This window comes from Stenella coeruleoalba (genome assembly GCF_951394435.1).
Source record: "Stenella coeruleoalba genome assembly, chromosome: 2".
Classification (NCBI taxonomy): Eukaryota; Metazoa; Chordata; class Mammalia; order Artiodactyla; family Delphinidae; genus Stenella; species Stenella coeruleoalba.
In genome coordinates this window covers 31,132,707-31,157,158 of record NC_137147.1, presented here as the reverse complement: position 1 = coordinate 31,157,158, position 24,452 = coordinate 31,132,707, and the positions used below count along the sequence as shown (strand labels likewise).

Genomic DNA, 24,452 nt, shown 5'->3' with positions numbered 1-24,452 from the left:
TTTATTATTACTACTTTAAATTAAAATATAGTTGATTTACAATGTTATTAGTTTCAGCTGTAGAACATAGTGACAATATTTTTATAGATTACACTCCATTTAGAGTTATTATAAAATAGTGGATATATTCTTTGTGCTTTACATTACATCCTTGTATGTTGCGCATCCTTGTATCTTATTAATTTTATACCTAGTAGTTTGTACCTCTTAATCCCCTTCCTCTGTTTTCCCCCTCTTCTCACCCCTCCCTGCACTGGTAACCACTACTTTGTTCTCTGTATCGATGAGTCAGTTTCTGTTTTGTTATATTCACTCGTTTTATTTTTTTGATTTCACATTTAAGTGAAAATATACAGTATTTGTTAGGTTGCTTCCATATCTTTGCCATTGTAAATACTTCTGCTATGAACATTGGGGTACATATATCTTTTCAAGTTAGTGTTTTAATTTTCTTTGGATATATACCCAGGAGTGAAATTTCTGATCATATGGTAGTTCTATTTTTACTTTTTTGAGGAACCTCCATACAGCTTTCCATAGTCGCTGTACCACTTTACAGTACCACCAACAGAGTACCAGGGTTCCCATTTCTCCACATCCTTGCCAACATTTGTTATTTGTGGTCTTTTTGATGAAAGCTACTCTGAGAGGTGTGAGGTCTTATTGCATGGTGATTTTGATTTGTAGTTCCCTGATCATTAGTGATGCTGGGCATCTTTTCATGTGCCTGCTGGCCATCTGTATGTCTTCTTTGGAAAAATGTCTCTTCAGGTCTTCTGCCCATTCTTTAATTGGGTTGTTTATTTGTTTGTTTTTTATATTGAGTGGTATGAGCTGTTTACATATTTTGGATATTAACCCCTTATTAAATATATCATTTGTAAATATCTTCTCCCATTCAGTAGATTGTTTGTTCACTTTGTTGATGGTTTCTTTACTGTGCAAAAGCTTTTAAGTTTAATTAGATCCCATTTGTGTGTTTTTACTTTTAGTAAAAGTTAGTTGCTTTAAAAGAAAACAACAGATTTCTTTTGTTTCTTTTGCCTGAGGAGACAGATCCAAAATAAAATTTATTTTTAAGACTTATATAAAAATGTGTACTGCCTATGTTTTCTTCAAGGAGTTTAATGGTTTCCAGTCTTACATTTAGGTCTTTAATCCATTTTGAGTTTATTTTTGTATATGTTGTGAGGAAATGTTCTCATTTCAATATTTTACATGTAGCTGTCTAGCTTTCCCAGCACCCCTTTTGAACAGACTGTCTTTTCCTCAATGTACTTTTGTGTCTTCTTTGTTGTAGACTGTGACAGTTTGCTTCTGGGCCTTCTATTCTGTTCCATTGATCTATATTTCTGTTTTTGTGCCAGTACCATACTGTTTTGATTACTGTAGCTTTGTAGTACTCTCTGAAGTCTGGGATGGTGATTCCTCCAGCTATGTTATTTTTTTTCTCAAGATTGTGTTGTCTATTCAGGCTCTTTTGTGGTCCCATATGAATTTTAGGAGTATTTGTTCTAGTTCTGTGGAAAATGTCATGAGTATTTTGAAAGGAATTGCATTAAATATGTAGATTGCTTTGGGTAATATGGCCATTTTAATATTAATTCTCCCAATCCAGGGACACAGGCTATCTTTCCATTTCTTTGTATCATCTTCAATTTCCTTCATCAGTGTTTTATGGTTTTCAGAGCACAGGTCTTACAGCACCTTGGTTAAGTTTAATAGGTATTTTATTCTTTATGGTGTAATTTTAAACAAGATTGTTTTCTTGCTCTGTCTTTATGATAGTTCATTATTAGTGTGTAGAAAAGCAACAGATTTCTGTGTATTAATCTTGTATCCTATAACTTTACTGAATTTATTGATTAGTTCTAATCATTTTTTGGTGGAGACTTTAGGATTTTCTCCATATATTACCAGGTCACCTGCAAATAGTGACAGTTTACTATTTTCTTTCCAATTTGGATAAATTCTATTTCTTTTTATTGTCTGATTGCTGTGGCTAGGACTTGCAATAATATGTTAAATACAATAGAAATGGTGAGAGTGGGTATCCCTGTCTTGTTCCTGATTTTAAAGGAAAAGCTTCACCATTGAGTATGATGTTAGTGTCGGTTTGTCATAAATGGCCTTTATTATGTTGAGATATGTTCCCTCTATACCCAACTTGATGAAAGATTTGTCTTGAATGGGTGTTGAATTTTGTCAAATGTTTTTTCTGTGTCTATCGAGATGATCATGTGATATTTTATCCTTCTTTTTGTTAATGTGGCATATGACAATGATTTTTTTCAAATGTTGAATCATCCTTGCATCTCTGAAATAAATCCCACTTGATCATGGTATTTAATCCTTTTTACATATTGTTAAATTCAGTTTGCTAATATTTTGTTGAGGAGTTTTGCATCTATGTTCATCAGAGATATTGGCCTGTAATATCGCCTGTTTTTGGAGTATCTTTGGTTTTGGTGTCAGGGTAATGGTGGCCTCATAGAATAAATCTGGTAGTGTTTAGTCCTCTTTAATTTTGGGGAATAATTTGAGAAGGATAGGTATTAATTCTTTATTCGTTTGGTAGAATTCCCCTGTGATGGCTTCAAGTGCTGGACTTTTGTTTGCTGGGAGTTTCTGGATTACTAAGTCAATTTCACTGCTAGTGATTAGTCTGTTCAGATTATCTTTTTCTTCCTGATTGAAACATTGTATGTTTCTAGAAATGTATTCATGTCTTCTAGATTGTCCAATTTGTTGGCATATAACTGTTCATAGTATTCTCTTATGATTGAGTTTCTGTGATATTGGTTGTAATTTCTCCACTTTTATTTCTTATTTTGTTTATTTGGGTCCTCTCTCTTCTTTTTTAATATCTTTATTGGAGTATAATTGCTTTTAGTTTCATTGATCTTTTTATTGTTGTTTCTGTCTTTCTTTTGGTCTCTATTTTATTTATTTCCTCTCTGATCTTTATTGGTTCCTTCCTTTTGCTGAATTTGGGCCTTGTTCTTTTCTAATTCCTTTAGATGGTAGACTAGGATGGTTATCTGAGATTTTTCTTGTTTCTTGTGGTAGGCCTGTATCATTATAAACTTCCCTCTTCGAATTGCTTTTACTGCATCCCATAGACTTTTGAAAGTTATGATTTCATTTTCATTTGACTTGAGGTATTTTCTGAACTTCTATTTAACTTCTTCATTGACACATTGCATTTTTAGTGGCGTGCTTTTTTTTTTAGTTTTCATGTGTTTGTGTTTTTCCCATTTTTCTTCCTGTAATTGATTTCTTGTTTCATACCATTGTAGTTGGAAAAATGCCTGATATAATTTCTATCCTCTTAAATTTGTTGAGACTGGTGGCCTAGCGTGTGATCTATCCCAGAGAACTTTCTATATGCACTTGAAAAGAATGTGTATTCTGCTGATTTTTTAAAACATCTTTATTGGAGTATAATTGTTTTACAATGGTGTGTTAGTTTCTGCTTTATAACGAAGTGAATCAGTTATACATATACCTATGTCCCCATATCTCTTCCCTCTTGCATCTCCCTCCCTCCCACCATCCCTATCCAACCCCACTAGGTGGTCACAAAGCACTGAGCTGATCTCCCTGTGCTATGCAGCTGCTTCCCACTAGCTATCTATTTTACGTTTGGTAGTGTATATATGTCCATGCCACTCTCTCACTTTGTCCCAGCCTACCCTTGCTCCTCCCCGTATCCTCAAGTCCATTGTCTAGTAGGTCAGCACCTTTATTCCCATCTTGCCCCTAGGTTCTTCATGACCTTTTTTTTTTTTTTTTTGGTTCCATATACATGTGTTAGCATATGGTATGTGTTTTTCTCTTTCTGACTTACTTCACTCTGTATGACAGGCTCTAGGTCCATCCACCTCACTACAAATAACTCAGTTTCATTCCTTTTTATGGCTGAGTGATATTCCATTGTATATATGTGCCACATCTTCTTTATCCATTCATCTGTTGATAGACACTTTGGTTGCTTCCATGTCCTTGCTATTGTAAATAGAGCTGCAATGAACATTGTGGTACATGACTCTTTTTGAATTATGGTCTTCTCAGAGTATATGCCCAGTAGTGGGATTGCTGGGTCATACGGTAGTTCTATTTTTAGTTTTTTAAGGAACCTCCATACTGTTCTCCATAGTAGCTGTATCAATTTACATTCCCACCAACAGTGCAAGAGGGTTCCCTTTCTCCACACCCTCTCCAGCATTTATTGCTTGTAGATTTTTTGATGATGGCCATTCTGACTGGTGTGAGATGATATCTCATTGTAGTTTTGATTTGCATTTCTCTAATGATTAATGATGTTGAGCATTCTTTGATGTGTCTGTTGGCAATCTGTATATCTTCTTTGGAGAAATGTCTGTTTAGGTCTTCTGCCCATTTTGGGATTGGGTTGTTTGTTGTTTTAATGTTGAGCTGTGTAAGCTGCTTGTAAATTTTGGAGATTAATCCTTTGTCAGTTGCTTCATTTGCAAATATTTTCTCCCATTCCGAGGATTGTCTTTTCGTCTTGTTTATGGTTTCCTTTGCTGTGCAAAAGCTTTTAAGTTTCATTAGGTCCCATTTTTTTATTTTTGTTTTTCTTTCCATTTCTCTAGGAGGTGGGTCAAAAAGGATCTTGCTGTGATTTATGTCATAGTGTTCTGCCTATATTTTCCTCTAAGAGTTTGATGGTGTCTGGCCTTACATTTATGTCTTTAGTCCACTTTGAGTTTATTTTTGTGTATGGCGTTAGGGAGTGTTCTAATTTCATTCTTTTACATGTAGCTGTCCAGTTTTCCCAGCACCACTTATTGAAGAGGCTGTTTTTTCTCCATCTGCTGATTTTGGATGGAATTTCCTTTAGATATGTATTAAGTGCAGCTGGTCTAATTTGTCATTTAAGAGCACTGTTTCCTTATTGATTTTCTGTCTGCATGATCTGTCCCTTGATTTAAGCAGGGTGTTAAAAGTCTCTTACTTTTTTTTTTTTTTTTTGCGGTACGCGGGCCTCTCACTGCTGTGGCCTCTCCCATTGCGGAGCACAGGCTCCGGATGCACAGGCTCAGCGGCCATGGCTCACGGGCCCAGCCGCTCCACGGCATGTGGGATCTTCCCGGACCGGGGCACGAACCCGTCTCCCCTGCATTAGCAGGCGGACTCTCAATCACTGCACCACCAGGGAAGCCCTAAAATTTATTTATTTATTTATTTTGGCTGCGTTGGGTCTTCATTGCTGTGTGCGGGCTTTCTCTAGTTGCAGTGAGGGGTTACGGTGAGGGGGAGCTACTCTTCACTGCAGTGCATGGGCTTCTCTTGTTGTGGAACATGGGCTCTAGGTGCACGGGCTTCAGTAATTGTGGCACGTTGGCTCAGTAGTTGTGGTTCATGGGTTCTAGAGTGCAGGCTCAGTAGTTGTGGTGCACCTGCTTAGTTGGTCTTCAGTGTTTGGGATCTTCCCGGGCCAGGGCTCGAACCTGTGTCCCCTGCATTAGCAAGTGGATTCTTAACCACTGCACCACCTGGGAAGTCCCCTGTATCATTATTTTAGATGCGCATTTAAGTGATATCATATGATACTTGTGTTTCCCTATCTGACTTACTTCATTTAGAATGATAATCTCAAGGTCCACCCATGTTGCTGCCAATGCCATTATTTCATTCTTTTTTATGGCTGAGCAATATTCAATTATATATATAATGGAATATTTTTTATATATGCATATATCCATTCATTCTTCTTTATCCATTCATCTGTTGATGGACACTTAGGTTGCTTACATGTCTTGGCTACTGGAAATAGTGCTGCTATGAAAATTGGGGTGCATGTATCTTTTCAAATTAGAGGTTTTGTCTTTTCTGGATATATGCCCAGGAGTGGGATTGCTGGATCATATGGTAACTCTACTTTTAGTTTTTTAAGGGACCTCCATATTGTTTTCTAAAGTGGCTGTACCAATTTGGAAACTTTGTAGACTTTTTGATGATGGCCATTCTGACTGGTGTGAGGTGATATCTCAGTGTAGTTTTGATTCACATTTCTCTAATAATTAGTGATGTTGAGCATCTTTTCATGTGCCCATTGGCCATCTGTATGTCTTCTTTGGAGAAATGTCTATTTAGGTCTTCTGTCCATTTTATTTTTATTGGGTTGTTTGTTTTTTTGTTATTGAGCTGTATAAGCTATTTGTATATTTTTTGAAAATAAGCCCTTGTCGTTCATGTTGTTTGCAAATATTTTCTCCCATTCCATAAGTTGTCTTTTCATTTTGTTTATGGTTTCCTTCACTGTGCAAGAGCTTATAAGTTTGATCAGGTGCCATTTGTTTATTTGTAGGTTTTTGATTTGTGGTTACCATGGGGTTCAATATATTATTACATCTACTTGTTTTAAACTGATAGTCATTTAAGTTCAAACACATTCTAAAGGATCTACAGTTTTTACCCCCCTCCCCAAGGTTTTGAAATTAGATGAAACAGTTAACTGTCTTGTGTTTTACATCTTTATACCTACCCCTTAATTGTTTACTGTGTTACAGTTGATTTAAAAATTTTTGTATTTTAAACTTTGCACTAGCTTATTTAAGTGGTTGATTCACAGCCTTCAGTATATGTTTGCCTTTACTAATGGAATTTTTCTTTTCTAAAAATTCTTACTTCTTGTTGTAGCCTTTCCTTTTCCACCTAAATAAGACCCGTTAACACCTCTTGTAGGGTTGGTTTAGTGCTGGTGTACTCTTTTAGTTTTGCTTGTCTGAGAAGTTCTTTATCTCCTTCAATTCTGAATGTTAACCTTGCTGGATAGAGAATCCTAGGTTGTAGATTTTCCTCTTTCAGCACTTTAAATATATCATGCCACTCCCTTCTGGCCTATGAAATTTCTGCTGAAAATTCAGCTGATAGCCTTATGGGGGCTTTCTTGCATGTTACTCTTTGTTTTTCTCTGCAGCCTTTAAAATTCTCTATCTTTAACTTTTGTCATTTAATTATTATATGCCTTGTTGTGGGTCTCTTTGCGTTCGTCTTTGTTGGGACTCTGTGCTTCTTGCGCCTGTTTCTTTCTTCAGCTTCAGGACATTTTCAGCCATAATTTCATCAAATATATTTTTGGCCATTTTCTTTTTCCCTTCTCCTTTTGGGATCTCTGTAATGTGTATATTAATACATTTGACATTGTCTCAGAATTCCCTTAAAATTTGGGGTTTTTTTCTATTCTGATTAGGTGATTTCCATTATTCTACCTTCCAGATCGCTTATGTGTTCTTCTGTATCACTGTCTCTGCTGTTAATTCCTTCTAGTGTATTTTGCATTTCAGTTATTTTATTCTTCAACTCTGGTTCTTTTTTTTTCTAGTTCCTTATTAAAATTCCATGTTCATCTATTCTTTTCCCAAGTTCAATTAGCATGCTTATTACTAAAGTTTTGAACTTTTATCTGGTAAATTATTTATCTCTTTTTCATTAGTTGGTTTTTTTCAGGTTTGTTTTTTCTTATTCTTTTATTTGAAACATATTCCTCTGTCTTCTCATTTTGTTTAATTTTCTCTATTTCTATGAAATTAGGTGAAACAGTTAACTGTCTTGGTCTTAAAGACATGTCCTGTGTGGGGGCATCCCTATGCAGTCTACATGTGCCCAGTGGCTTTGCTGGGAAACCGGGATCTGAAGTGAGCACTGGCTGTGTCATCCTCTGGGGTGTGCTGGCCACCACTGCCTTGGTGGGAGGTATGGCTGGAGTTTCAGGGGCTAGAGTCAATTCCAGGTGTAAGCCTGAGCCTCTCCCATGCTTAATGTTCAGCACTCCCTGTCAGGAGTGGAGGCAGTGTCCAAAGGGCTGGAGCAGGAGCCCTGAGGGAGTTGGGTTTCTCCAGGTTGTGATGGCAGTCCCCACCTTGGTTTGGGGTGTGGCTGGGTCCTGAGGGCTTGGGACTGTTCTTCTGTGCTCATTTCACTTTTTCCCAGGTGTGCATACCCTGGTTAGAGGCTAGGTCAGAGCTGGAGGGGTTGGCATCACATTACTGAGTTTATTTCACCCCCCACTCTCTGAGTATGCACAGGGACACACGCTCCAGTGATGGTGTTTTCCATCATGGAGTTAGTTTTGCTCCCTCCCAAGTGTGTGCACTGATGCATGTGCTGGCAGTGGCTGCCTCTGTCCTGGTCAGAGGCAGGGCCAGCGTCTGAGCCAGCTCCATTCCCTCTAAGTGTGTACACTCTTGTTGGCAATGGCAGCCTCTACCTTAGTGGAGAGAAAGAGTGGCTGGGGCAGGAGCTCAGTGCAGGCTGGGGAGGGGAGCTGGGAACAGGTGCCGGGGCAGTTCTGGCAGGCCAGCCAGAACCCCAGGCAGTTTTCAATCTGCTGCCTCCACACTGTGACTGTGAGTGAGCAAGTCTGTGCATGTGTTCTTTAAGAGCAGAGTCTCGGTTTCTTATAGTCGTCTGGTTAAGTCTCACTGGTTTTCAAACCAGCTAAGGGGGCTCATCTTCTTGGTGTTGGACCCCAGGGCTGTGGTTCCTAAGATGTGGCTCAAAGCTCTCACCCCCCAGGAAGATCCCCGAGCCTGTGATATCCCCCTCCTCTTGTGTGTCCCCTGCTAGGGATGTGGGTCCCAACCAAATCACTTCTCCTCTCTTCCTAACAGACTCTGGGTGGATCTTTATTTACATTCTTGGTTGTGGAAGAGCTTTCTTGCTAGTCCCCAGGTCTATTTCAGTGAGAGTCTCTCTATATGCACTTGTAGTTTTGATGTGTTGATGAGGGAAGGTGAGCCCAGCATCCTCCTACTCTACCATCTTGATCTCTGCCACAACTGAATATTTTTATTTAAAAATAAAGAAGAAAACCCGCCACCACCTTCCATAGTAAACAGAAATAAACTCAAGATGCATCACAGATGCAACTATAAAAGTTAAAACAAAAGAACTCTCCCCAAAATAGGGGGAAATCTATGTAATATTAGGGTAAGCAATAATTTTATACAGCATACAAAAAGCACTAACCATAAAATAATTGGTAAATTAGATTTAATCAAAATTAAAATTCTCTGTTCTCCCAAGACACTGGTGAGAAAATGACTGGGAGAAAATATTCAATGTACATATACATGAAAACACTTCCAAAAGAAGACATAAAAATGGTTAGTAAATACATGAAAAAAATGCTCAAGGTCATTAGTCATAAGGGAAATGCAAGTTAAACCACAAGTATATACCACTACAAATCTACCAAAATGGTACAATTAAAAGTCTGATGGCACCAGGAGTCTGGAGGGTAGAGTAACTGGAGTACTCAACCATTGTTGGTGGGAGTTTCAACTGTTATAAAGACTTTGGAACACATTTTCGGCAGTTTCTCATAAGATGAAATATACACTTATTCTATGCCCAATAACTCTACTCTTGGATATTTACCCGGCAAAAATTAAACACATGTTCTCCAAAAGACTTGTATATGCATGTCCATTGCAGCTTTACTTACAAACAGGTAAAATACTGGAAACAACCCAAAGATTCATTAACAGATGATTGAAAAAACAAGTTTTGTTAGAATCATATAATGGAATACTGCTGATACAAGCAACAACATGGATGAATCTCAGAAAGAAAAAAAAAGCCAAGTGAACAAAGCAAGACTCAGATAATACTATTTGATTGAATTTATATGAAATTCTAGAATAGGCTACATTCTATAGTGACAGAAATCATATCAGTGGCTGCATAAGGTAGAGAATAGGGGCACTGACTGCTCAGGGGCACAAGGAAATTTGGGAGGTAATGGTATTGATCCATATGTTGATACATATGTATTATGTGTCAAAACTCATCATACTGTTACACTTAGAGTAGGTGCATTCATGATATTGTATATAAATTATACATGAATAAGTCGACCAAAAAATCATGAATTCATATTAATACTTTCTTTCAAAATGAAAGATAATAAAATTTTAATTTGACTTCTTTGATTGCTTACTTGTAACTTTTTTCTGTTACATTAACTTTGCTACCTTTTGCTTTATCCTATGCTGTATATCAAATACAGTCAAAGTAATTATACCAATATTATTACTAACAATAAGACTGTTTGAAAGTCACTTGAAACAATTCTTTTGTCTGTGTGGTTATGTCATCAACATGATATGTGTTTAGGTTTATTTATTTGTTTCCAATTTTGAGTAATTGGTATTTTAGGGGTCAATTTTTCTTTATATCAGTCATTTACATGATCCCAAACTGAACCATATAACCAGTGCTGTTCAAATAAGTCTTATTTCTATTCTGAACTCTCCCTCATCTTATTTTCCCTATTCCCCTCTAAGTAACCATTTTATTAACTTTTGGTTTATTTTTCCAATCTTTCTTTTTTTTGCAAATAAAAGAAAATAAATGTGCCTATCTGAACCAATCCTCTTTCTTACAGAAAGAGCAGCTGTATATTACATGTAACGTGATGAATATAGCGTTGTATCCCTTAAGAACAGGTCCTGGAGATCATGTCATATCAGTGTATGGAAATTGTGCTTATCCATTTTAAATGTTGCCACGTATCCATTGTGTGGAAGTATCATATTTTATTCAACTAGTCCTCTGTGGGTAGGCATTGGTGTGGGTAGGCTCCCAATCTTTTGCCATTATATGCCACAAATAACCTTATACCAAAGTAATTTCAAAGTTTTGAAGTATATCTTTAGGATAAAATTCCAGAAGGATTGCTGAGTGCAAGGTTAAGTGCACATGTATTTTTGCTGAATATCAACAAATTCCACTCCATAGAGGTTCTACCAGTTGTCTTTACCACCTGCACTGTATGTGAATTTTGTTCCCCATAATCTCACCAAGAGAGTGTGATACATTTGGTAGCTTAGAGAGGGCTGCAACTTCTTTGACCCTACTCCCCTTGATATGTGGGGTTTATTTATATCCCTGTAACAGTTAATTCTATGTACCATCTTGACTGGGCTAAGGGATGCCCAGATAGCTGCTAAAACATGATTTCTGGGTGTGTCTGTATTTCTGGAAGAGATTAGCATTTGAATCAGTAGACTTAGTAAAAAAAAAAAAAGGTCACCCTCACCAGTGCAGCTGGGCATCATCCAATCATTGAGGGCCTGAATAAAACAAAAAGGCAGAGAGGAAGGGTGAATTTGCTTTCTCTGCTTGAGCTGAGACACCCCTTTATGCCACCCTCGGACATCAGTTCTGGTTCTCAGGCCTTCAGATTTGGACTGGGTCTTACACTATCAGCTCCTCTGATTCTTAGGCCTTAGACTCAGAATGAATTACACCACCAGCTTTCCTCGTTCTCCAGCTTGCAGATGGCAGACTGTGGGACTTCTTGGGGTCTATAATCACGTGAGCACATATACTACCAGTTTTATTTCTCTAAAAAACCTGGACTAATATGGATTTTGATACCAGGAGTGGCTTTAGAGGAACAGAATTTTAAAGATGAGTTTTCTGAATTGGTTCTGGCGTTGCTGAAATTGGCTCTCTAATCTGATTAAAGACTCTAATAACTCTTTCCAGTAGTAAAGAGAGTACTGATAGTCTGTGGTGAACTGTTGATTAAAGATAGGTAATATATCTGCATCGGAAACTCCTAATCAACCACTCTATGAAGCAAAGAGAGAAGTGGATACTTTTGGATATTTTTTTAAAACTAAGGGATAAATGACATTGGTTGGTTGCCTAATGTTGCTGGACAAAGTGGTGAAAGAAAAGCATGAACCCGGGGATTCCAATTCCCAGCTCAGGCACTCCGTAAGTGATCTAAGAGCTCCTACACACGCCCTGAAGTAGAGCCTTATCTCTAGGAGTCACAGGGCTGAAACTGGTGAAAATGAAATACAGAAACTCATTTTGAGATAGGCTGAATTACAACACAAATTGAACTCCCAGCCTCACTGTTCAAGTGAAGGGACTGATTAGGAAAGAACGAGATCCTGTAAGTTGGGATGGGATGTGTGAGAAGACCCTGATGAAACTGCGGAAACTGAGCCTTCTCTAGTGAGTCTTCCTAACCAGGGGAAGAGTTCTCCCCCCCACACACACACCCAGTAGCAGCAGCCTCCCCACCCACAGTGGTAGCAGCTTCTCCATCTCTGTCTGAGGGGATTAACCCTGCATTGCCTGAGGAAACAGTAATGGCCTCCCCTGAGATAGCTGCCACGGAAAACAATGCTGATTCTCCTCAGGACCCACCCCACTACACGCTCTGCTTCTGGACCTACAACTAGAGTCAAGACTTAGCAGACCTCTAGAGGTGAGGTACAAAGTGTGACCCATAAGGGTGTGTACTACACTTCATGAGACTATTTGAGTTTTCTAATCTATACAAGCAGATGTCCAGGGAACATGTGTGGAATGGACTCTGAGGGTGTAGGATAATGCTGAAGGGAACGTAAAGTTGGATCAGGCTGAATTTATTGGTATGGGCTCACTAAGCTGAGATTCTGCATTTCATGTTGCAGCTTGGGGAGTTAGAAAGGGCTCTAACTGGAAATACCCAGCCTCTCTTGGTTTAATGTAAAGGAAGGGATTCAGAGGCTTAGGGAGACTGAAATGTTAGAGTGAACTTGTCATTTAAGACTTACTCACCCACACTGAAGGGGTTCAGAGGACATACCTTTCACTAATATTTTGAGAAATAAATTTATGAGGGGAGCCTAACATCCTTGAAGGGCTCCATGATGGCTCTTCCCTGGAGGACAGATCTTAGAGTGGGAACCACGGCCACTCAATTGGGAAGCCTAAATGCAATAGGAATATACGTATCCTAGGGTGGCAGGGGCCAAGTGGTGGCACTCAAGCACCAAAGACAAGGAAGGCAAGATTACCATAATGAACAGTAGAGACAAAGCAGCAATCAGAAAAGTCAGACTCATGCAAACTTTTGGTCTTGGTGAGTTAATCACGATGCTCCTAGAAGAGAAATGGAAATTCTCTCTTGATCTAAATAAGCAGAAAAGCTCTAAGTCAAGTGAACAAAAGTCACTTAACTCAGAAAAACAGAGAGTCACAGCCATTCAATCAATTCCCAGAGTTAAGCCAGTTTACAGACCCCAAACCCCTTGAATGAATGGGAGACCAGTTCCCCTTGAGGAAGGACCCTGATACACTAATGAAAATTTGTACAGTTAACTTTTCTCCCAGCCTTCCCTAGAGGGACCTGTGGCCCTTTACCAGGGTAACTGTACATTGGGGGAAAGGAAATAATCATACCTTTCAGAGACTACCAGACAGTGGATCTGAACTGACACTGATTCCCGAAGACCCAAAACATCACTGTGGCCCTCCAGTCAGATTAGGTGCTCATGGAGGTCAGGTGGTCAATGGAGCTTTAGCTCAGGCCCATCTCACAGTAGGTCCAGTGGCTCTCTGAACCCACCCTGTGGTTATTTACCCAGTTGCAGAATACATAATTGGAAAAGACATATTAGCAGCTGGAAAAATCCTCACATTGGTTCCCTACTTATGCAGTGAGGGCTATTATGGTAGAAAAGGCTAAGTGGAAGCTATTAGTACTGTCTCTACCTAGGAAAATAATAAACCAAAAGTAATACCACATCCCTCAAAGGATCACAGATACTACTGCCACTATCGAGGACTTGGAAGGATGCAGGGGTGGTAATTCACACCACATCCTCATTCATCTCTATTTGGCCTGTGCAAAAGACAGGTGGATCTTGGAGAATGACAGTGGATTACTTTATTGTAAGCTTAACCAGGTGGTGCCTCCAATTGCAGGTGCTGTACCAGATATGGTTTCATCGCTTGAGCAAATTAACACATCCCGGGGTACCTGGTATGCAGCTATTGATGTGGCAAATGTCTTTTTCTCCATACTTGTCCATAAGGTCCGCCAGCAGCAGTTTGCTTTCAACTGGCAAGGTTAGCAATGCACATACACTGTTCTCCCTCAGAGGCATATCAACCCTCCAGCCCTATTCATAATTTAGTTTGCAGGGATCTCAATCACCTTTCCCTTCCACGGGATATCATACTGGCCCATTATATTGATGATATTATGTTGATTACACCTAGTGAGTGAGTAGTAGTAACAACCCTAGGCTAATTGGTAAGACATTTGCGTGTCAGAGGGTGGGAAATAAATCTGACTAAAATTCACTTCTACCTCAGTGAAATTTATAGGGGTCCTGTGGTATGGAGCATGTCAATATATCACTTCTAAGATAAAGAGGAAGTGGAATCTGGCTTTCCTACAACCAAGAAAGAGGCTCAATACCTAGTGGTCCTCTTTGGATTTCGGAGGCAACATATTCCTTCCTCATTTGGTGTGTTACTCCAGTCCATTTACTAAGTGACCTGAAAAACTGTTAGTTTTGAGTGGGGCCCAGAAGAAGAGAAGGCTCTGCCCCAGGTCCAGGCTGCTGTGCAAACTGCTCTGCCACTTGGTCCATATGATCCAGCACATCCAATGGTGCTTGAAGTCTCTCTGGCAGGTACGGACACCGTTTGGAGCCTTTGTCAGGCTCCTATAGGTAAATCACACTGCAGGCCTTTAAGATTTTGGAGCCATGCCGTGCCATCACCTTCGGATGACTGCTCTCCTTCTGAGAAACAGCTCTTGGCGTATTAGTGGGCCATGGTAGCTACTGAATGCTTGATGATGGGCCACCAAGTTGCCCATCATGAAATGGCTATTATCTGACCCACCACGCCATAAAGTGGGCCTGCACAGTACACTCCATCATCAAATGGAACTGATATATACAGAGTCAGGCCCAAGCAGGGGAGCCTCATGGGGGGTTCCCTGTGATCAGCTGACAGGGGAAGAGAAGATCTGGGCCTGGTTTAGAGACGGTTCTGCGTGCTATACATGCACCACCTGAATGTGGACAGCTGCAACACTACGGCCTTTCTCTGGGACATCCCTGAAGGATAGTGGTGAAGAGAAATTCTCTCAGTGCACAGAACTTTGGGGAGTTCACTTAGTTGTGCACATTGCTTACAAGGAGAAAAGGCCAGATCTGTGATTATATACCAATTCATGGGCTGTGACCAAAGGTTTGTCTGCATGGTTAGGGACATGGAAGAAATATGATTTGAAAATTGGTGACAAAGAAATATGGGAAAGAGGTATGTGGATAGACCTCTCTGAATGGTCAAAAAACATGAAGATATTTGTGTCCCATGTGAATGCTCACCAAAAGCTTACATCAGCAGAGGATTTTAATAACCGAGTGGACAGGATGACCCATTCTGTTGATACCAGTCAGCCTCTTTCCCCAGCCACCCGTCATCACCCAATGGGCTCATTAAAAAACTGGCCATGGTGGCAGGGCAGGGTTGGCAGTTATACATGGGCTCTGCAACATGGACATCCACTCACCAAGGATGACCAAGCTACGGCCACCAATAACTGCCCAATCTTCAGTGGCAGAGACCAACACTGAGCCCCAAATATGGCAACATTTCCTGCAGTGATCAGACAGCTACCTGGTGGGTGCATGCCAGAAGAGGGTTCATTACACTGGACTGCTTCGTGTACAGAAGGGGAAGCATTTTATTCTTACTGGAGTAGACACTCTGGATGTAATTTTCCCTCCCTGCACCCAATGCTTCTGCCAAAGATACCAACCATGGACTTACAGAATGCCTTATCCACCACCATGGTATTCCACACAGCATTGCTTCTGATCAAGGAACTCACTTCATAGGAAAAAAAAAAGTGGCAATTGGTCCATGCTTATAGAATTCACTGGTCTTACCATGTTCCCCACCATCCTGAAGCAGTTGTCTTGACAGAATGGTGGAATGGCCTTTTGAAGACTCAGTTATAGTGCCAGCTAGGTGGCCATACCTTACAGGGCTGGAGCAAGGGTCTCCAGAATGCTGTATATGCCCTGAATCAACATCCAATATATGGTGCTGTTTCTCCCAAACCCAGGATTCATGAGTCCAGGAATCAAGGTGGAAATGGAATTGACACCACTCATTATTTTTTATTTTTTAAATTTTATTTATTTATTTATTTTTGGCTGTGTTGGGTCTTCGTTTCTGTGTGAGGGCTTTCTCTAGTTGCGTTGAGTGGAGGCCACTCTTCATCGCGGTGCGCGGGCCTCTCACTATCGTGGCCTCTCTTGTTGAGGAGCACAGGCTCCAGATGCCCAGGCTCAGTAGTTGTGGCTCATGGGCCTAGTTGCTCCGCAGCATGTGGGATCTTCCCAGACCAGGGCTCGAACCCGTGTCCCCTGCATTAGCAGGCAGATTCTCCACCACTGCGCCACCAGGAAAGCCCAACACCACTCATTATTAACCTTAGTGACCCACTAGCAAAGTTTTTGCTTCCTGTTTCCATGACTTTACTCTTTGCTGGCCTAGAGGTCTTAGTCCTAGAGGGAGGAATGCTTCCACCAGGAGACACAACAATGATTCTATTAACTGGAAGTTAAGACTGCCATCTGCCATCATCAAAACATCTACAAACAATAAATGCTGGAGAGGGTGTGGGAAAAGGGAACACTCTTGCACTGCTGGTGGGAATGTAAATTGATACAGCCACTATGGAGAACAGTATGGAGGTTCCTTAAAAAACTACAAATAGAACTACCATACAACCCAGCAATCCCACTACTGGGCATATACCCTGAGAAAATCATAATTAGAAAAGAGTCATGTACCACAATGTTCATTGCAGCTCTATTTACAATAGCCAGGACATGGAAGCAACCTAAGTGTCCATCATCGGATGAATGGATAAAGAAGATGTGGCACATATATACAATGGAATATTACTCAGCCATAAAAAGAAACGAAATTGAGTTACTTGTAGTGAGGTGGATGGACCTAGAGCCTGTCATACAGAGTGAAGTAAGTCAGAAAGAGAAAAACACATACCGTATGCTAACACATATATATGGAATCTAAAAAAAAAAAAAGAAGTCTCTGAAGAACCTAGGGGCAGGATAGGAATAAAGACGCAGACATAGAGAATGGACTTGAGGACATGGGGAGGGGGGAGGGTAAGCTGGAACGCAGTGAGAGAGTGGCGTGGACATATATACACTACCAAATGTAAAATAGATAGCTAGTGGGAAGCAGCCACATAGCACAGGGAGATCAGCTCGATGCTTTGTGTCTACCTAGAGGGGTGGGATAGTGAGGGTGGGAGGGAGATGCAAGAGGGAGGAGATATGGATATATATGTATATGTATAACTGATTCACTTTGTTATAAATCAGAAACTAACACACCATTGTAAAGCAATTATACTCTAATAAAGATGTTTAAAAAGAAAAGAAAAGAAAAAAAGACTGCCACCTGGCCAGTTTGGGCTCCTCATGCCTCTGAATCAATAGGCAACGAATGGAACTATGGTGATGGCTGGGGTGATTGATCCTGATTACCCAGGGGAAATTGGACTACTTCTCCACAGTAAAGGTAAGGAAGAGTAGGTCTGGAACACAGGAAATAGCTTAGGGTGTCTCAGTATTACCATGCCCTGTTATTAAGGTCAGTGGAAAACTATAACAACCCAATCCAGCATTGGCCCAGACCCTTCAGGAATAAAGGTTTGGATCACCCCACCAGGTAAAGAACAATGATTAGATGAAGTACTTGCTGAAGGCAAAGGGAACAGAGTGGGTGGTAAAAGAAGATGGTCATAAATACCAGCTACAACCATGTGACCAGTTATAGAAACAAGGACTGTAATACGTTGCGAGTATGTTCTTATTTTTATATGAATACATTTGCATTCATATTTCCTGTTTGTTTTCTTTCCTTTCTTTTTCCTTGTTATTTCCTCTTATTCCCTTAACATGTAGCATAAGACATATTGAATTTATATCATAGTATCTCATTATTAATTTCACATCATAGTATTTAAGTTACCGGATACCAGGAAGAACAAACATCCCTGAGGGCTTTACTTCCTCTTCTGGGGAAAGGATAAATATATAAATCACCATATCCTGTTGGTTCTGTTTCTCTGCTGAACCCTAATACAAGTACCATTCCATGATGGGTTGTACACACTAAACCAGAGGCCTCTACATGGGTGGGAACCAGGGGCTGGAAGGAGAAGTGGCACCACTTACCATCACTACCTATGACTCACTGAGGTGGTTCGTGCCTCCTGTCCCCTGCAACTCTAGGCTCTGCAGGGTCACCAAATGGGTCATACTTTCACAGTGGGACAAAGCTGGAGTCCCACCTGGGCATTTGGGGCTCCCTGTGTCCCTGCAGTAGCAAGAAGAGGTGTCACAGTCTTGACAGGCATACTGGAGCCTAATCATTGAGAGGAGGTAGGGCGTATGTGTGGAACCCAGGTGATCTCCTTAGGTGCCTCTTTGTATTTTCTAGCTCTATTGCTACTATAAATGGATAGATTCAGCAATCCGAGCCTGAGAAAGACATGGTGACCAGGCACTCGGGTGCTTTAAAGATAAGGGCCTGGGTAATAACACAGGGTTAACATCCAACCCAAGTCATCAGAATGCTATCTAGAGATGAGGGAAACTAGAACAGATAGTGGAGAGACAGTATCAACTTTAGCCCCAGAACCAAACACAGTACTAGGGTCTCTGCTTCATCCCACTAACCTCCCTCTTCTATGGTTCCCCACAGGCAGAGATGCCTGCCAGAATCCTGGAGGAGCTGTTTCCAGAACATATAAAGAAAAGTTGATCAGAGCAATGCAAAGACCAGACTGTGGAATTTCCCAATGAGCCACCTTCATCCTCCTCCCAGGAAAGTCTTGCTGACCAGCTGCTGGGATTATGATCAGCATAGAGCCTCCAGATGTTAGCTCTTTGGGGTCAGTCTCAGTTGCTGGGAGGTGCACGGCCAAGCTCTTACCCTTCCCAGGGCACTCACATCCAGTGAATAAGCAAGAGGAGGGAATGAAGACCAGGCCATTTTGGACCAATTCAAGACTAGTCTGTCAGGCAATATTCATCCTAGAGCTTGCTGCCAGGTTGGCCAAGGCTGAAATGTGAAATGGCCAAGGCTATTTCTCATCTGCACAACTGACTTCATCAACCTTTCTCTCTAACCTTTAATTCAGTGTCTGCTACTGGAGAACTCAAACTATCATAATGAAGTAACTACTGAAAGCACCTAGATGTCCTAGGGCCAAGGGAACAAAGGAAAGAGGTTGGGTTCATTCAAGTACTGGTGATTTAAGGAGGCCCCCTGCAGAGCAGGCACCAAGACCTCTAAGGAGAGCAAGTGACTAGCTGATGCTGGTGCTTCAGCAACTCAGAGGAGGACCACACTGCTAACCCCAGAGCTGCAACTCTGATCTCTGAAAGTATCAGTGGTCATCTGGTGCTGGTACTTCTAATGAAGAATGAGGGTGGTTCTAACAGGGTCAACAAAACTGCAATCCAAAGCCAAATGTGGCTACCAAAATGACAGAGTAACTTTTAGCACACAAGAAAGTAAACTCCCTGCTCCCTTCATCCACCATTCCAGGCTACTTCTACTGCCCTCTTTTGGCACAGCTACCTGGAAAAGAGCTGGCAAAGCAGCAACGGGGTATGTAGCGGCACATCTCGGACATTACATTTTAAGAATACAAAGGTGGGAGGAGGTTTACAACTGATGAGACATTAGCTTAAAAATGTGACTTTGCCATGCCTTTGCTCAGGAAACATAAAGAGATGACTTCCAGGAAAAAAAATGAACTTTTAATATTGCTTAACACACTGAAGAGTAAGTAAGAACATGCTAGGAATCCTTCAGTGAAATATTAATGCTTATGATTCTGACAGGAGGGATCCTTAAATTTTCTTGAAACAGTCAGACATGCCCTAATACTTCTCTACTATTAAAGGAAAAACCAGAGATTTAAAAAAAAAATGAAGCAGGAGCCTTAGTCACCTTCTTCCTCCTCAGTCTCTTTTTCTTCCATCGTTTCTGCCTCCTCCTTTTTATGTTTCTCATAAAGCACAAAGATGCAACATAAAAATAAACAAGTCAAAGGAATAAGCCACAATAATGGCTGTTTTCCCTTCTCCTTCAGTCCTGTCTCTTCTGCTTGGGGATTAAAAGGTGGGCCACTACTATTACTACCTCCATTGCCTTGCTGTTCACAGTAGGGAGGTGCCCATCCAGGATTGCAGTGGCATTGCTGTTTATTATTGCAGATCCCCTTCATATGGCAGGTCTCAGGCTGACAGGCTTGTGGTACACGAACCATACTGACACACTTGTTGCGGATACATATCTTTCCTGGACCACACATTGTGCCGTCTTTCACTTGACCGATATCAGATATGGACATCCCTATATGATAATCAGTGCCCCAACAAGTGGTGTCATTGAAGTGAAGCTGATGCACTGTGGAATGTTCTATCAGATTAGGAATTACTCCCACATTTTCACACTGAACTCTCCCACACAGGATATCAGGGGATGCACATTTTACGTACTGTGTGTCTTTGATACCACAGTGACCAAATCGATTTCCTTGGGTGTTGATTTCTTTGTAGCAACTCTGAGGTGCACTCCTTGCATCTTTGCCAAATATCTCCCTGCACTGTTCATCATGGTTATTACAGCTCTTTTGATAGCAGTAGGCACCATCACTACAGGGAATCCCATCCTGCACATATACATCTTCTGGGCACTGATGGGATGTCCCATTGCACCACTCTGGAAGGTCACATTCACTGACCTGTTTTCTGCACAAAGTCCCTGATGACATGACCTTGCAGTCTTTACAACAAAGCCCGAAAGCACAAGCAGCTCCAGGCTTCAGAGTGCAATTCAACAGACAGCAGGGATCATTTTTGCACTGCTCTATGGTTCCACAGTCACACTCCTCTCCTTCTTCAACCACTAGGTTCCCACAATACTTCAGCCTAAAGATATTCCCTGGATGTGGAGGAGAGTAAAGACATAATCCATTACTGATAAGATTGTCCCAATACTTGGCATAACTGCAGTTGCTGAATTTATTTGTCACCTCTCTGGCAGGAAACATTATGCACCACTGAAGTTCACACACACACCATTCAGTATCATGCCGCATACCTAAATTATGACCGAGTTCATGGGTCACAACAATTGCAAAAGCATACAGACTCTCGTCTTCAAAAACATTAACTCCACTATTTAAAGGACGCTGGCATATTCCACCAACATAGGCAACTCCAAGCGTTATGCCAAACGATTTCTTTATGAAAAGATGGGCTGCATCATGTGACAGTCGGTGATCAAGGCTAAAATACTTCCAAACAGAAAAATCCTCCAAAAGCTTATCTATGTTATCGATGGGAACTGGGTTTCCTTTAGTCCAGACTTCAAGCCCAGTTAAAATTACAACAAGTTCCAAAGAGTGATACAAGCTACCTATTATATTGACAACATCAAGTATTTCACGCTGCACTACTGACACATTACTTTCCGAGTGAACGAATCGAAGATTGTCCACAACCACTACCAACTCAAGAAAACGCAAGTGGGTCCACCAGCCTGTGTAAGAACTTTGCATCAGAGTGAAATTATGCAACTCTTGCAACTCCAGTTGGCGTGCTATATCCTCTTCTGTTAACCCACATCTCATAGGTGGGAACTGTGTATCATCACTGTCTATCTTATACACCCAGTGTTCAAATGTGGCAGAAAACCTAACTGGTTCAATTTCATAAGCAAGATCATTTATCTGTAGTATTCCTCGAAAACCTCCAGAACAAGTACTGAGGGCAACCAGGGACTTGGGAACCCCCTCCACATAACCATGATAGTAGCAGTCATCAGGAACAAAAGGCTGATCCTGGCGGAGGGCACGCTGGTCTGTGTAGGTGAACACTGGGAGGTATCTGGAAACCAAGAACTTCTTGACCCTCATGTGGGCAATGTGTCTCTGGCCCCCAAACCGCAGGCTGTAGGAGAGCCAGCCCGGAGCCTTTGCATTTCTGCCCCTGCCAGTCACCTTCAAGGGGATCACCAGTTCTGGAGAGGAGAAGTGCTGGGAGGCCCTGGCCTGAGAGTGGTCAGAAATGAACAAAGACACCCCAAATGAGAGCAGCAGAAGAGTGGCTCTGATGTGCACCAGGGCCTCACCCACTGCCATTATGGAGGCATCTGTTTAGGGCTGAAGAGGGCAGGGCATCAGGCGCTACTGGTCTGGCTCCTCCCTCTGAGCTGTTCAGGGTGCAGGGCTGACCTTTATGGATCTATGTCCTGGAAGAGGTGAACCATCAGAGCTTCAGTGCTGAAAGTGAAAACAGAAAGAAGAGGTAGGATGGGGTGGTTGGGGCAGGGAGGGTGGGGGGCTGGAGAGAGAGAAGAAGGTGATTTCAATTGGGACAAGGCTTGAATCAATAAAATTCCTGAGATTGTTTCATATATAAGTAAGGGCAAGGGGTGGGGGAAGAGCAGGTTACCTGGGAAAGAGATGAAGGAAATGCATCATAGGTTGGTAATTATTGAACCTGATAAAGATTCATTATATACTGTTCTCTAAACATGTACACTGGCATGACATTTTCCCTACTAAAAAGACTGACATCTGACTCCCAATTTCTCCTCTACCCAAAAATCTACTGATACTCTGCTAGCTTCAGTAAGCATGTAGACAGCCCATCCAAAGCTCACCATTTTTTTTATCCCTTTATTCAGACAGTTTGATCCATCTTTCCTTCTCTTCTACAGACATCTTATCTAGCCCCCATTTCTGTTTGAGGTTAGCAGTCAAACTAAGCCTCACTTAATGGACTCATTAGTTTTGTGAGACTCCTCCAATCAAGACAAATTTTTATTTTATAACGCATTCTTACCTGCAGAAAATCCCTGTACATTCAAAGGAAGGCATCCATACTGACGGTGTAATAGGGAAAGGGGCTGCTATTTGGGCACAGCCCCATTGCCTCCAATCACAGCATGGAAGCAGCAGCCTTCTCTCCACCCAGCCCAGCTGCATCATGTTCTGAATCATTAGAGACTCATCCTGGCTGTGTAAATACAGATTCCATTCTATATTTTACATGGCTGGTGAGTTAGCTGAATTCTCTAGAGAAAGCTGGACTGAAGAATTTAAAACTAGAATCAGTTCACTAAAATGTTCAAAGACTACAATTTGAATGGACTTTCTTCATACCTGTTAAAAACATAAATTTTACCTCAGGTAAAAGCTAATTTCACTCATTTTCTGATTTTCAGTTAAAAGTATCAATAATTTGTGCTTCCCTGGTGATGCAGTGGTTAAGAGTCCACCTGCCAATGCAGGGGACACAGGTTCGATCCCTGGTCTGGGAAGATCCCACATGCCATGGAGCAACTAAGCCCGTGTGCCACAACTACTGAGCCTGTGCTCTAGAGTCCACAAGCCACAACTACTGAGCCCGTGAACCACAACTACTGAAGCCCATGTGCCTAGAGCCTGTGCTTCGCAACAAGAGAAGCCACTGCAACGAGAAGCCCGCAAACTCGCAACAAAGAGTAGCCCCTGCTCACTGCAACTAGACAAAGCCCATGAGCAGCAACAAAGACCCAACACAGACAGATAAATAAATAAATAAAATTTAAAAGTATCAATAATTTGCTTAATATTTAAAAACAAAAGTTAAAAAAAATTGGAGACACATTTGAACACATATTGGTGGCCGAATATTCTAAATAAGGACACAAATGGGTTCAGTAGTAGAGAGCGTAAGAAATATCCTCAGCATTATGATGTCAAAAACACCTGTACACTCCTGGATACTTTTCCAGAACTAATGTATGAATACTGGAAGCCAAGAATACTAGATGAAACCTCTTAGGGAAAGCACCTCTGATATAGGTGAAATCCTAGTGACCAGATTTCCTTTCCATGTCTCTCTTCATGATATCCCTGGCTACAGATTTGGGAGTATTAAGATGGAAATGTGTGAGTTGGAAGAGGATTATTAAAGCATTATAAAGAGGAAAATAACCTATATTAAGCTTCATCAGAAATATGTGGTAATAATAGAAAATTTCATTGCCAAGAATCTTTGAGTCATACCAGTCTTTGTCACTATTGCACTATTCCAAAGACAAGTCCTGAAGGACCATCACATTACCATTAATTACGTGAACTGGTGTCACACAAAAGCCCTTCCTCTCTAGCATTACCTGTACTTCAAGCAGTGTAAGAATCTTCTTCTGTATCAGTAATTAACTCTTCTATTTCCAGCAGCTATTTCAAACTCCCCAAAACCCCTATTTTACCTTGTCTCCACACACTCTTAGTCACAGCTATTTCAGTGTTTCAAAAACTTAGGTCACAAACCATTCAGGGTCATGAAATCAATTTAGTGAGCCACAACTAAATAAAACAACAGAAAACATCAGAGAGCTTCACACAGATCAGTATCACCTGCTATTACCTGTCACCACAGAAGCTACAGCAGCATTCTGCTGACACATCTTACGCTGATTATCAATTATTTTCTGAACCCCAAAACTAAATTTTTTTTTTTTTTTTTTTTTTTTTTTTGCGGTAGGCGGGCCTCTCA

At 41.0% G+C, this 24,452-nt stretch overlaps 1 protein-coding gene across 1 annotated transcript; it reads right to left on the bottom strand.

The window, feature by feature from the left end:
- Positions 1–18,401: 18,401 nt before the first annotated feature.
- On the bottom strand, positions 18,402–22,120 carry LOC307182203 (disintegrin and metalloproteinase domain-containing protein 20-like). Its single transcript, XM_079913422.1, has one exon. The coding sequence runs from the start codon at positions 22,043–22,045 to the stop codon at positions 19,841–19,843; it is 2,205 nt and encodes a 734-aa protein (XP_079769548.1). The 5' UTR covers positions 22,046–22,120; the 3' UTR covers positions 18,402–19,840.
- Between the last annotated feature and the right edge of the window lie 2,332 nt (positions 22,121–24,452).